We start from the raw sequence: 12,862 nt of genomic DNA on the forward strand, positions 1-12,862 counted from the left end.
ATGATCTGTGCACAGCCTGCACATGCACACAGAGGCATGACTGTGGGCCCACCATGCGTGTGGGCAGAGGAAACCTCCTTCCCTGAGGATCTCAAAATACTTTGCAGTCTAACAGCTATATCAGCAACATATAATTGATTTTGGGTCCTTTCCTGTGGCACATGCTGTGCCTGTGAGGAGCAGGAGACAATCCCAGACTGAAGCAGCCAGGACAGAGCAGCCTGTCCTGAGAGTAAAAGTGGATACAAAGAGGTGACATGAATCACCTTCAGTCGTGCAACAGGTTGGCAACACCTCAAGGACAAACAGCCAGTTTTCTCTACTCCCAGCCCAGTGTGTTACCTTTTTGACCATGCTGTATCTTCATCCCTTGGATAAGAGCTGCACGGCAGAGCAGCACAACAAAATGCCTGCCTGAAAAAGCTGGTGCCAGCTTTGTTATCAGATCTCTGGTAGATGCCTTCGTGTCAGGGAGGGATTTTGCACTGTCCCAATATTTACCAGCTGGGTCAGCCACTGAAGTCTTAAAGATGTTACCCAAGTTGAGCAAGGGAAGCAGCCCGGTGACTGTCAGGGAATTGCCACAATATTCAGCTCCAAAAGCCTCCACCACCAAACATCCAACTGCCCTCAGTATTGCAAGGGTGCTGCAATAAGCTCAGCAGAGATTTACTCCCTGGGGATCTCCTAAGTGATACCTTGGGTGGCTGATCTTTTGTGGCACTACTGAGATTTTGAAACTCTGGTTTGAATTTCTGTACCCCAGCCAAACTGTTCACAGGGCACAATAGCTGTTGTCTCCTAGCCTGGAAATTCAAAGCATAGCCATATAAAGACCTTTGGAAGATGGGATATCCGTGTTCCCTGCACAAACTCAGGTTCCCCTTTATCTTTTCCCAAGCCTCTCTCAAGACACCTCCACCCCTCCTCCTGTTCTTCTGCCTGGGTGGGCAAATAGTTGCAATCAGCAGGGCTCCACTAGTTTGGGCTCTATTTGGTGCTCCTCTGAGCAGACTGTCTGTGGTGGTCTCTTGCCTCACTCGAGGAGTGTTTTTAATCATATGCACTTTGTGCAGTTCATTAGTGAGGAACAGACTGGCGCCTTCCTCACTCCAGGCATTACGGGACTCTTCCATCTTCTGGAGCCGTAGCAAATCCTACTTAGCCAGCTACACGAGCAAAACTGCAACTCTCTTGGGACAGCAGCCGGAATTTTCAACGCTCCAAATACAATCTACAGACCCTTTTGAAACCTGAGATATGGGCGGGGCTTTCAGATTGGCGTTAATTTGAGGGGTGCACAACTAAGGAGTGCTAGAAAGCAGAGCGACTGAGCCGGGCAGCATTAAGGCTGCCCAGTTTGCAAGAGCCTCGCAGGATCTCCTTGGTAGGGGTGCTAAACAGACCCACCCACTCCTTCAGAAGCAGCTCCAGCCCTGCCACGCAGGTTTGGGAACCAACTTCCCCGGCCAGCGCCGGTGTGGAAGTGTCGGCAGGTCTGAAGTGTGCCGGGAAAGGAGAGCGGTGTGCATGCCGGCGCTAATCCCGGCGCCGCTCCCGCGGCCACAGGACCGCGGCTGATCCCTTCCCTGTCTCCTTGTGCGAAGCTGCCGCCGTGCGGAGGCGCCGCCGCATCGCTGCTCCCGGCTCGGCCGGGGCTGGCCCGGCCAGCAACATTTGGAAATGTTATTACCTTACTGCCCTTTGGTAACCAATCATTCTGGAAGCAAGAGGAGGGGAAAGTTAAGTTTATATCCAGTAATTTTTTTTGCTACAGGAAATAATGAAAGAGCTCATAACTTAAAGTTTCTGGGGTTTCAATAGAGTGGCAAAAGTCAGTCTCCAGGCAGATCAGAACTTCCTGCTCTTCTGTTTTTACTGGATGGTTTTTAAGCAAAGGCTTAAATGCTGCAGTGTTGGGTTCATTTTTATTTTTACTTTGCTTTATTTTTCTACCTTTTCTGTTTTAACTGTAAAATCATGAAATAATAATTTAGCTTACTGCTTGAGGGATAAATCAGAGGAACAGTATTATAAAGCCCAGAATATTCATGATGAGAAAAGGATTAAGATTGCCTTCTGGCAACATACCCTGATGAAAGCCTTTGAAAACCGTAACTCCTCTCATTAAAAAAAAAAAAAAGAAAAAAAGAAAAAAAAAAGAAAATATCAGTGGGTGATCTTAGAGCTATTCTATTGCTCCCAGGAAAAGCTGAGCTCCCTTAGGGACTGCCTCTGACTCAGGGAGCTGAAGACATACTGCCACTTGGCTCCTCTCCCATACTGCCATGTGGTGTTTCACAATCTTAAGAAAAAGAATAAAAATAATCTTAAAAGCCCTCTTTTGTTTGTAAAACTGCTGCTCCCCCAAAGTAATGAGTTAATGCAGCAGTGTGTGTTTAGCTCTGACAAAAGCCTGGAACAACAGCTCAGAAAGCTGTGGTCTTTGGCTGGGTAAAGCACTTTGATGGCTGTCTAATGATGAGACTTCAGCTGCCAGCACAGATAATGTTGTCCTTACTTACCCAGGCACACAAAAAGATGTTTCACATTTCTGGGTGTGCAAAAGGTGTGGTAGCCCATGGGCTGGGCAAAAAGGGGACAGGCAGAGCAGAGCTGCCTTCTGGCACTGGAGTGCTGTCAGCATCAGGGTAACCCAGGCAAGCTGGGCCGTGGTGGGGGAGCCACCTCATGGGGTCACCCTCCCTCAGGGTGACAGCTCAGCACCCCCTGCCCTCGGCCCTGCAGCATGGCTGGGCCATACCAGCATTTCATAGCCAGCCATGGCAGTGGGCAGTGATGGCAAAGCTGCAGGTGGTGTGAGCACACATTAATCCTGAGACCACATTGGAAACTGATGCCTCTTTAGGAGAAGAACCTATTGCTTTTGCACAGCACAGTGAAAGCAACCAGACTTGTTACATTCACTGTTATTTTAGGATCCTCCCTTGAATGAGATTTTGATATCCTACAATTCCTCCAAGATATTTTTCCCCTTAATCAGCAAAATTTTCAAATGGCACTTCTTAAAAACCCTCCCCTTGATTTCCTGTACCTTTTTACTCATTGCTCTCTACCATTTTTCACCAGGCTGTCCACAACGTTTTGTGGGGCTGCACAGTCCTCAGGTTGTCTTGCAGAACCCCTAAAGCTGACCTTTCTCACCTCCCTTCTTGCTGCCTCACTTTTGCCTTGAAATGAGGGAGAGAAGGGTACTCCAGCCCCTCTGTAGTGAACTATGTCACCTCCAGAGAAAGTGTGTATTACTTTATTGCCAGAATACAACAGAAAAGTTCTTACAAAAACAGCCCCAAGCTGGGCTCAATTTTATCTGGTCTCAGCTGTTGTTAGAGCAATAGAAGTTGTCCCCAGTTAGTAAAGATATGTGCAGGAGCATGTGCAAAGCCTGCCAGGCTGCAAGCCACTGGGCAAAAATCCATGCACTGCATTGAGCCAAAGTAATGGAAAGTATCAGAAACAGCGTGGTTTCATGTGACTGTGACTGTGGCATTTGGATTCAAATCAATGCAAGGTTCAGAGGGTGCCAAGAAGTATGAAATGAGACTAATCTCAGAGACAGAACAAAGATGTTTTATGTAACTTCACACAGATTCGGAGGAGGAAGGACAGAGAGCTGCTGAGTTTCACAGATAGTACCTCCGTCCACATAACATCTTTCCTTAAATCTTTGCAAATATAAGGAGAACAGTAAAGGCACCTAGACAAAACCAGTCATTTCTCTCAAACACCTGGAGAAAGAGCACAAAAATGAAATATTCTGCCCTAAAACAGTCCCTTAGAGAAGGTCAGATGACACTGAAGGGGTTTAGCCAGCAGGCAACAAGCACTGGAGAACATGGGGTCAGTCAGGCCAAAGGCTACAGATAAACCCTCCAATGTTAAACTGTTGACAGGGCAGGAGGTGTAATGACAACAGGGTTATGAAAGACTTAGTCAAGTTGCTGTCATTTGAATAAACAACTTAAATCCTGAATGACCAGAGACTACCTGATGTTAATGGGGAAGGAATTACATAAGTGTGACTCAGAAAAAGCACATGCCAAATGCTGAACAGCAGGGGATGAAAGCCAGAGCTGTAGCATGATGCTAAGCAAGGATGCCAAGGAGAAGTGGAAACCATAGATGTTTCCTACACCAAGCCTTTATGTCACCTTCTATCCCATGAACTATGCTGGAAAGTGAATAAGAGTCTCTTCTAGAATAAAAGCTGTTCAAACCACAGAAAACCAAATCAGACATTCTGCTTTCTTTAAGAAAATAAGAAGTCCATGGAAGTCTGACCCAATAGCAGACAGAAATTACACTGTTCCTGTCAGCAGTAAGTGTGCCTGAGACTCTGCTCTTGGCAGAGGATGCTCACCCTCTGCCAGAGCCACTGCTTCTTCTGCACAATGCCCATCTGGCCCCCTCTGTTGGTGTCCTGGGATGAACAGTGTGGCTTGGCAGGAGGGTGGTGCCTGTGGGCAACTGCAATTGCACTGGTGTTCACACTCCCCGAGTGCTTTGTTGCCGTGGCTGAAGGTAATGGATAAAACTCCTGATGTGTCAGGAACAGGCATTTAATGACAGTACCGGGAAGAAAACCTGGTGTTCAGCTTTAACATATGTTGCCAGCCTATGCATCACTCATGCTGTTATGCTGTCACCTTGAAATCTTGCCTGGTCATGGGGCTTGTAGAGAGATCTCTGCAGTCTGCAGGAGCCTAATGGTGTCCAGAGCAGTCCCACTAGGAACTAATTGCATTTGATCAGACAGCTCTCTCTCGGCCAGCAGCGCTTTCACACGCTGGCAGGCACTCACTCACTGCCTTCACAGACCAAGGACAGACCTGCACTATCACCCCTGCTGGGAGAGGCTTGGTGGGCTGGAAACCTACAGTTCCTGAGACAGTGGAATCATGGAGGAAGGACTCTATTACTCAGTGTGACAAGACATTAGTATTAATACTGTCTTGTATTGCTTAAATGTCACAATATGTCTGCTGTGACAGCATGCCAAATGAAAATGTACAGGGGCTGGTGTCGCAGCCTCTCATCACCTGTGTTCACCTGCTGTTCCAGGGAGTGTTAAAATACACCCTGCTCTTGCTCACTGGGCCAGGAGACCTAAGGAGCAAAGATGTTCGGGGTCAGTGGCTCAAATCCTGCCTGCCACTCTCCTGAGCAAGTAGGATCGTGTTGCTGGTGTTTGTCCGTAAGAGACTATCACAGAACATGTGTTGCATTTTCGTCCCACCCTGAATACCTGCAGAGAACACCAAGTGGCAGGAATAACAGTCATTTATGGGAAGAAATGCTCTTTCACTGCTTTCAAAAGGGGATTTCATGGTAAAAAAGTAAAACTGCTTAGTCCTTGTAAAACTGTGGAGTGGGGTATGTAAGTGATACATAGATTTGTTTGTTTCTGCCCTTCCAGAGATGAGCCCGTGACTCTTAACATGTGACAGGCAAGGTATTGTATTTTCATAAGAACTGAAATATTTTGTAAGTGTTTTCTGCTCATTCCTATTTTTTCCACCTGGCCTCCCCAGGCACCATCTCTCCTGTGCACTTTTAGTGCCTTGACACCAAGGCTGAAATCTCAGAGACATGAAGTTTCCTGCAGTGTCGTGACATGAAGCAGCAGGGTGAGGAGAGGGAAAGGCTGTCCCTGCCCTCTGGGAGAAAGGCTACAGCATGAAAACATTTCTTATTGCACACCAGAGTGTTCCCATAGGAAAGAATCTGCCTACATTCCCCTGCAGCAGGAAAAGCACCCATATAGCTCAGCCTACACATGTTCATATGCAGCCAAACTCTGAAAAGAAGAAATTTCCTGAAGTGATCCATGGTTGCTCTTCTTGGGACACAGCAGGTGTGCAGTCTGTGTCTAGGGCACCGAACGTCTCCTTCCCCAGTCAGCATGTTACTCTGGTGTATGAGAATGTGCCTTGGCCCACACAGAGGTGGTGTGGATAAAGTTTCTGGTCTTACTGCTGGCTGAATGTGGGATTTTGGGTACTCCAACCCCTGGGCTTGCATTGGCACTAAAATGCCTTTTACCTGCCTTAATCCCCTGTCTGGGATTCCTCTCACTTGCATTTAATCTGGGCATCTACCCTAAGCTAGTCCATGAGGGTCTGTCTACAGGCAAATGAAAGACACAGTCATTTCCAGAGGGATCTTAAGGATGAGTCCACAGTGAGTCACTTTCTGGAGGTTTCGATCTTCTCATCAGCTGTAGAAAAAGCTGAGGTGAATAACTTGGAGTCTATTCTGCATACCTAAAGTTTGGTCAAATGACAGCCAGGTTTGGAGCACCAGGCCTGCCTTTTCTCACACATTTGGTCAGTATCCATTTATTTGAACAATGGGAACTTGGTCTCAGCAGGGAGCCTGTAGACATCAACAGTGGATACAATTACGGGGAATAAACATGGGAATAAGTGCTCTGAAAAAGAAAGCTTTCCTCACAGCACTGCTGTGAAAAATGGCAGAACAGAAAGGAACTAATTCTGTTTCACCTAATTGCTCTCTATAAATCATGTCTTGGCAGCAAGCTCGACTGGTCCACCAAAGGGCCAATTAAAGCAAGGGGAGGCTGAGCGCTGTTTGTACTCAGGGGTGTGTTTCATACTTCAGGAGCTGTAATTTTTTCCTAGAGGGTGGTATCTCTTCCCTTTCCAAGCAGAGAGGAATATCCATGTTGGGCTCTGAGTGTTATTCCTTTAGTGCATCCACGGTGCATTATCTGTCATCCTCTCCAGCCAGTGTTTTATTCTTCAGCGTGAGACACAATGGTGCAGGTGAATGCCAGTTAGCAGAAAAATCACAGAATCATTTAGGTTGGAAAAGACTTATAAGATCATTGAGTCCAACCACCAACCAAGCACTGCCAAGTCTGTCACTCTAAACCATGTTCCTGAGCACAGAATCTGCATGTCTTTTAAATATCCCCAGGGATGGTGACACCACCACTTCCATGGGCAGCCTGTTCCAATGCTTGACAACACCTTCCATGAAGAAAATTTTCTCAGTATCTAATATAAACGACCCTTGGTGCAGCTTGAGGCCATTTCCTCTTGCTTTACTGCTTGTTACTTGGGGGACAAGCCCACCCCCTCACCTGGCTACACCCTCCTTTCAGATGGTTGTAGAGAGCAATAAGGTCCCCACTGAGCCTCCTGTTCTCCGTGCTAAACAACCCCAGCTCCTTCAGCTGCTCCTCGTAAGACTTGTGCTCCAGACCCTTCAGCAGTGGTCAGACGAACAGGTCATGAAACCTGGAAATCAGTGACAAGGACGTATGTATTTGTTATTAAAATCAGGTGTTTCAGTGCACACACAGAACTCCTTCAGTGTGTGGCCCATCAGAATCCCTCCTCAGGGTGACATTTTCTAGCGTTGTTCCTGTGTTTGCCCAGGACATGTCCTGCTCCAGGTCCTCCCCACTAGCCTTGCACACCTCTCCTACGCTCACCCAGCCCTTGTCCTGCGCCCAGGCCCCTGCCAGCAGAGCGGCCATGGCCACGGCCATCTCTTGGCCCTGCTGTCCCTCCTGCATGACGTCCAACGGGGACAACACCTGCCCGCCAGGGCAGCCCTGCCGCAGTCAGGCCAGGCTGCTCTCCCACCTGTGAGAACCAGGCGAGCTCGCACTGCGGCTGCAGCCCACCGTGGGCTCTGCTCAGTTGCCCTGGCTGGGTTCTGCATACCTCGAAGCTATCCTGGCCCCGTGGCACCTCCCGCCGGCCCCTGCAGGGTGGGGAGCGCTGCCGGACCCACGCACACCCTTCCTCGCCCGGCAGGCACGGGGGAGGAGAGGGCACCTCCTGGCCGCTCCCGCTCCGCTCCCAGGCTGTTCGGGACCAGCCGCCTTCCTCTGTTTGCTTTCAGGGTGTTTGTCTCTGGTGCTGTGCAGAGCAGCCGGGAGGTCAGTCTCACACAGCAGCAGCTCAAGGAGGTGAACCGGAGGAGGGCTGGAGGATATTGCCGGGTCCCCCACCACCCAGTCCTTTCCACCCCCTTTTCGTTCACGAGGCACGTGAGGTATTCTTGCTTCCCTCTCTTTTCCCACCTGTTCTCCTCCTCATTCTGTCCCCACCACCAGCTAAGCCTTCTCTCCCCGGGCTCTCTCGGGCAGGTGGGAGGCAGACATGCCCTACCTGTACCGGGACTCGAAGCCGCGGCCAGCTGCGCATCCCGGGGGTGCCCGTGCCACCCACAGCTCGGGCAAGGGCTACGAGGAGCTGAAGCGGGAGTGCCTGCGCAGGGGCGTCCTCTTTGAGGACTCCGACTTCCCCGCCTGCAACTCCTCTCTCTTCTTCAGTGAAAACCCACCCATTCCCTTCGTCTGGAAGAGGCCTGGGGTGAGTATGCCGTTGTGTTCGTTCCTCCCGTCCTGCCAAGAGTCAGGCAGCGCTGTGCTTCGTGGTTGCACCAAATAACGTGGAGTATTCGGGGAGATAAAGTGTGGGAGTAAACCCTTCCCACCTCAGGGGCAGTGGCACAGGGTTGGGATGCCACCCGCAAAGAGCTCGAGCTGCAGGATGAGAGGGCTGGAAGGCTTCACCCCATGTTTCAGGTGTAGCTCGTTGGACAGACACACTTATGCATGTGTATTATGTCCATGCATAAAGAACTCGTAATCAGCTTCTCTCTTACAGTATTGCCAGACAAAAGATGAAAATAAGAGGGCATGCCGGGAATCAAGGGTAAAATACATTATGATAATGTTCTAACTGTGCAAAACTGGGTGTTGTTAATGTAGGAAATTCATAATTAATATTAAACTTAAAAAATTCAAACCTTTTAACTTTCAGAGTATAAGAGTCTTACAGGTACTTGCTTACTTCCATCAGGAAACACGGAGATTACGAATGCATGCCATGGTTACTGAGCCATTCAGCAGTAGCCAAGGTCTCAGCAAGTATCTCTTAATGCATCTTGCATAACAGTCATTAATAACACAGTGAGAGCCTGAAGCTGCACCAGTCACATGCTCTCAGATTACAAACCCAGCATCACTCCAGGTTCCTTCTCCCCACTTCACTGTGTAACTAATAACCACAGAAAAAATGTGGCAACATTTCATTTCTTTGCTAATGAATGATGTTTATTCTGGGTTGGTTTTTTTTTTTTTTTTTTTAATAGTCTGAAAGCTTCTTCCTTGGAAAAAAACTTTTCTTTGGTGATACTGATCCCAAGGGAGAAAAACAACAAAATAAGCTTAAAGAAGGGTTTAAATTATCTTAATTCATAGTGATAGGCATTCAGTGCCTCAGCATCTGGTAGTTACCATAGTGCTGCTACAGAACAGAATTAAAGCTGTTACTCCTGGACAAGGTTCAGTTATGAAAAAAACTGGAGATCCCTACACATGGTAAGTGCAGCTCCCACAGGCACTATCTGTACTTCAAAAAGCCAGGTGGCCTGTGGGGCTGCCCACCCAGCACAGGAGAGGGCTGTGAGGTGTGGTGTAGAGCGCTGTGGGGCATCAAAAATGCGAGTGGCTGTGATACTAAATCGTAAAGAATGGTTTTCCTTTGGCCAGCTGTTTGTTGCTAGTTTGTCTTTTGAGGGCTTCAGAATAGTTACAATTTGGTGTAAAATGTGGTGGAGAGTTTGTGTGCCCTTGTGTATGCTACGCAGGGGCAGTGGAGAATGGTCTGTTTTCTTCAGGATCTTTGTATGCTGAGCTGGAAACATTTCCAGGATGAGTAAGTTACCTCAAATGGCATCTGCCTTTACACTCCAGTTCCCACCCCCCACATTTTTGTGAGCTGCATAGCGAGAAATAAAACTCAGGGGAGGCTGAGAGGATGTGTAAGGACAGGGTATTAGTTATGCTCTGCTCTGGCTCCTCAGCATTTAAGCTAAATCAGTTTCATCTCTATTATCCATCAGGAGCAGCAGCAAAATAGAGGCACTGTAACAATTTCAATTTAACACATTTTACTTTGCAAGGGGATCACGGACCTGGAGCATGTGCCAGGTGAGTTGCCACAGCTCGGCTGGTGAAGCTGTGGTGCTGGAGAGGGTGAGCACAAAAACATGGCCTCTGTGTAGGGTATCTGTGTTCCACCTGCTTTTCATGGTGACTGGTTTTTCCTGCCTCTCCCACTAGCATTTTACAGTAGCCTGGATGAAGTGTAGCACAGTACATGCAGGTAGTTGCAGGGACAAATAATTTAAATCTTCTGATTTACAATCTGTTAGAGATTAATCTTTAGTAATCAGAGTAGAGAAGGCTATCTCATTACTTTGACATGCATATATCTGCATATATGCATGTTTGTAGCAGCATGAGCAAGACCTTCAGCTAGCACTAATCTGTAAATCTCCCACTGCAATCAGTGAGCTACACAGATCTGCACCAGATGAATAGCTGACTTTCTACAAAAGTGAAGTGCTCCAAGATTCAGAAAGACATTTAGTGATTTTGTTTAGCAATCCTTTTCAATTACAAATTGAACCTTTGAAACTGTCGTTTATCAAAATTTTAGAACAATTTGAAGAACAGAAGACTCTTTTCTCATTATATTTCCTTCCCTTTCCTTCTCTTTCCTTCTATCTAAATTCAACTGCTGGGATGAATTCTACAGTTCAGTGTCTGGAAATTTGGACATATAAATTGAAGAATGAAAATAACCAACCCAAAAAAGGAAAGACAAACAGGTTTTACCAATGTCAAATGAGTCTATGGTCTACAGGAGGAAGTAAGAAAGAAATATTTGTAGTGTGAACAGTCACGGGCAACCAGTATGACAGGTTGGGACCAGGCAGAGAAATGTAATCACAGAAACCACCTAAACAATCCCACTCCCAGCCTGTTTTAGGTCTCTGTGCACCCCCTCTAACAGTGAGACAGGCACAGGGATGGAATTTGTTTTCTTTTGGGTTTAAAGAAACACAGCTTTAATGCTGCATCAGGACAGTCATGGGTCACTATGTTTAATCTCTCTGAAGACTGTATGTTCCTACTTCTAGGCAATATCCTTGTGCAGGTGAATCCTTAAATTACTGCATGCTGTGTGTGAATGCTGGGTTTTGTCCTTTAACGTGCTGAAGGTCCTGATACATTATTATACCATCTGAAAATCCTTTTAAAATGAATATTATTTTTGTAACACACACTCAAAAACTGTAGGATGTGTTTTCTTTTGTGTAGCAAAGAATTGGCACAAGTCCAGTCAACATCCTTTCAATTCCTTTTTATTGATTTTTTTAAAATTCTTTTTGATTGCTTCAGACATAGGAGGCTGAAAACATTTTTCCATATGTCTGATGTGGAGATGTGTGATGAACAATGAGTCATGAATCTAATGTTCAGGCCCATGTCAGTGGAAAGGTTTTTTATCTTGTCCCTTGCTCACACAAAGGGTTTCTTGGTGACAGCTAAATGCACTACTTGCAATGAGAATTACGTCTCCAGGCAGCAATGGTGCTAAAACAAAGTGTGTTGTTGAAGATCAGCTACTTTATCAGCCATTGCTATATCAATGTCTAAAGGCAATGAGCTGTGGTTTTATTGTTCATGCCCAGTGCCAGCAAGAAGGAGTGTATTTAACAAGCAGGCGGGCCAGGTAAGGAGGAGCTGCTGTTTGATTTCCCTTTGCTCCATTCTCTGGGGACATGCGGTAGCTCCTCCCCGGGGCACCTGTGGCTGAGGCACAACGTGGCCACCACCCCCTCCCCAGCAAAGGCAAATAAAAAATATGCAAACCAGTTTCCTCCTGAATGTTGCCTCTGCAGGGGCAGCTTTGCAGCAGCAGTGCTGGTTCACTGAGGAGAGTGCCCTGGCTCCAGCAGTGGCCAGCAGCAGATAGTTCAGCAATGAGTGCAGGAAGCTGAACAAAACTGTCAATATTCTGTCTTATGGTCTAAGAAAATGCAGTGATATCAATGCAAAGCAACTCAATTTCATCTAGGCAAATGCAGGGATTAAATGACTGAATGTGCTCTTCTATTTCCACACTCCTCCCCCCCCGCCCTCGATTAATTTGTTTCATTTGCCACTTAGGCAGAAGGATCTGCTTCATGCCATAGGGTCTGCAATAATGTGTCAGGGCAGACTGATTAACTGCAGGCATATTTTCCCAGTAATATATTAGATACTCTCCTCTCGCCTTTTCTATTCAGTTCAATCAATTACTTTCAATATACAGTTCATGGGAAAATGGAAAAGAGAAGAATTCCTGCCACATTTATTGGTTTGTCACTGTAATTTTTCTATGCATCCATGGTACTAGTAATTGAACTAAACCAGTTAAATGAATGCTTGAGAATTGCTGTAATGCCACCATGAGCACCAGTCCCTCTGACCACACAGGAGTGGGTAGTGTTAGCTCCTAAAAATTAACAGGACTGAAAGCTGTCTTTGTTGTTTGCTTATTTGAGGAGGAAATGGTCTCATGGTTGTCAGACACTGTATGTTCCAGGTATGACATGCAAATAAATAAAAGGCTTAATAGTTCGGTTAAAAGTAAATTGCCAATTTTATTTTTTTCAGCCATTGGAGGAAAGCAAGCAAATAAAAAGCCCTGTTAACAGGGGCTGCGGCCTGACATCAATCTTCTGGATGAGTTTGTTCTATGATATCCTAACAATTGCCTACAGATGAATAAAGAATGCCAGCCTTTCATTAGCAGCCAACTAATTATGAAAAAATGAGGATAGTTGATTCTTTAATTGCTCTACACTGTAATTAATTAGCAAGGATTCCCCATCTCATTCTTTGTGGTGGCAACACTGCTGCAGGATAATATAGCTCATGTGGCACACAGGGTTTGTCAGCACTGGTGCAAGTCTGGTTCAGAGTGATGGTGATATTCTCCTGGCACATTCTAAGTAATTTCTCTGT

General features: G+C 46.6%; 1 protein-coding gene and 1 long non-coding RNA gene across 6 annotated transcripts in view; one reads left to right on the top strand and one right to left on the bottom strand.

Moving 5' to 3' along the window:
- Window positions 1-3,253: 3,253 nt before the first annotated feature.
- LOC116440957 lies at window positions 3,254-8,306 on the bottom strand. The gene is made up of 2 exons (XR_004238818.1): window positions 8,166-8,306; window positions 3,254-7,283 (listed from the first exon to the last, which is right to left on the bottom strand). It is a non-coding gene; the product is annotated as an uncharacterized LOC116440957 (long non-coding RNA).
- CAPN9 (calpain 9) overlaps window positions 7,466-12,862 on the top strand; it is a 33,472-nt gene continuing 28,075 nt past the window's right edge. Inside the window, exons 1-2 of one of the 5 annotated variants that reach the window (XM_032102347.1) lie at window positions 7,466-8,049; window positions 8,144-8,369. In XM_032102347.1, coding sequence (XP_031958238.1) covers window positions 8,157-8,369 — 213 coding nt within the window. In that variant the 5' untranslated portion in view covers window positions 7,466-8,049; window positions 8,144-8,156. The remainder of the gene's footprint in view (window positions 8,050-8,143; window positions 8,370-12,862) is intronic. The other 4 variants (XM_032102346.1, XM_032102345.1, XR_004238817.1 and 1 more) reach the window with 4 other exon arrangements.

Source organism: Corvus moneduloides, chromosome 3 (assembly GCF_009650955.1).
Source record: "Corvus moneduloides isolate bCorMon1 chromosome 3, bCorMon1.pri, whole genome shotgun sequence".
NCBI classification, from domain to species: domain Eukaryota; kingdom Metazoa; phylum Chordata; class Aves; order Passeriformes; family Corvidae; genus Corvus; species Corvus moneduloides.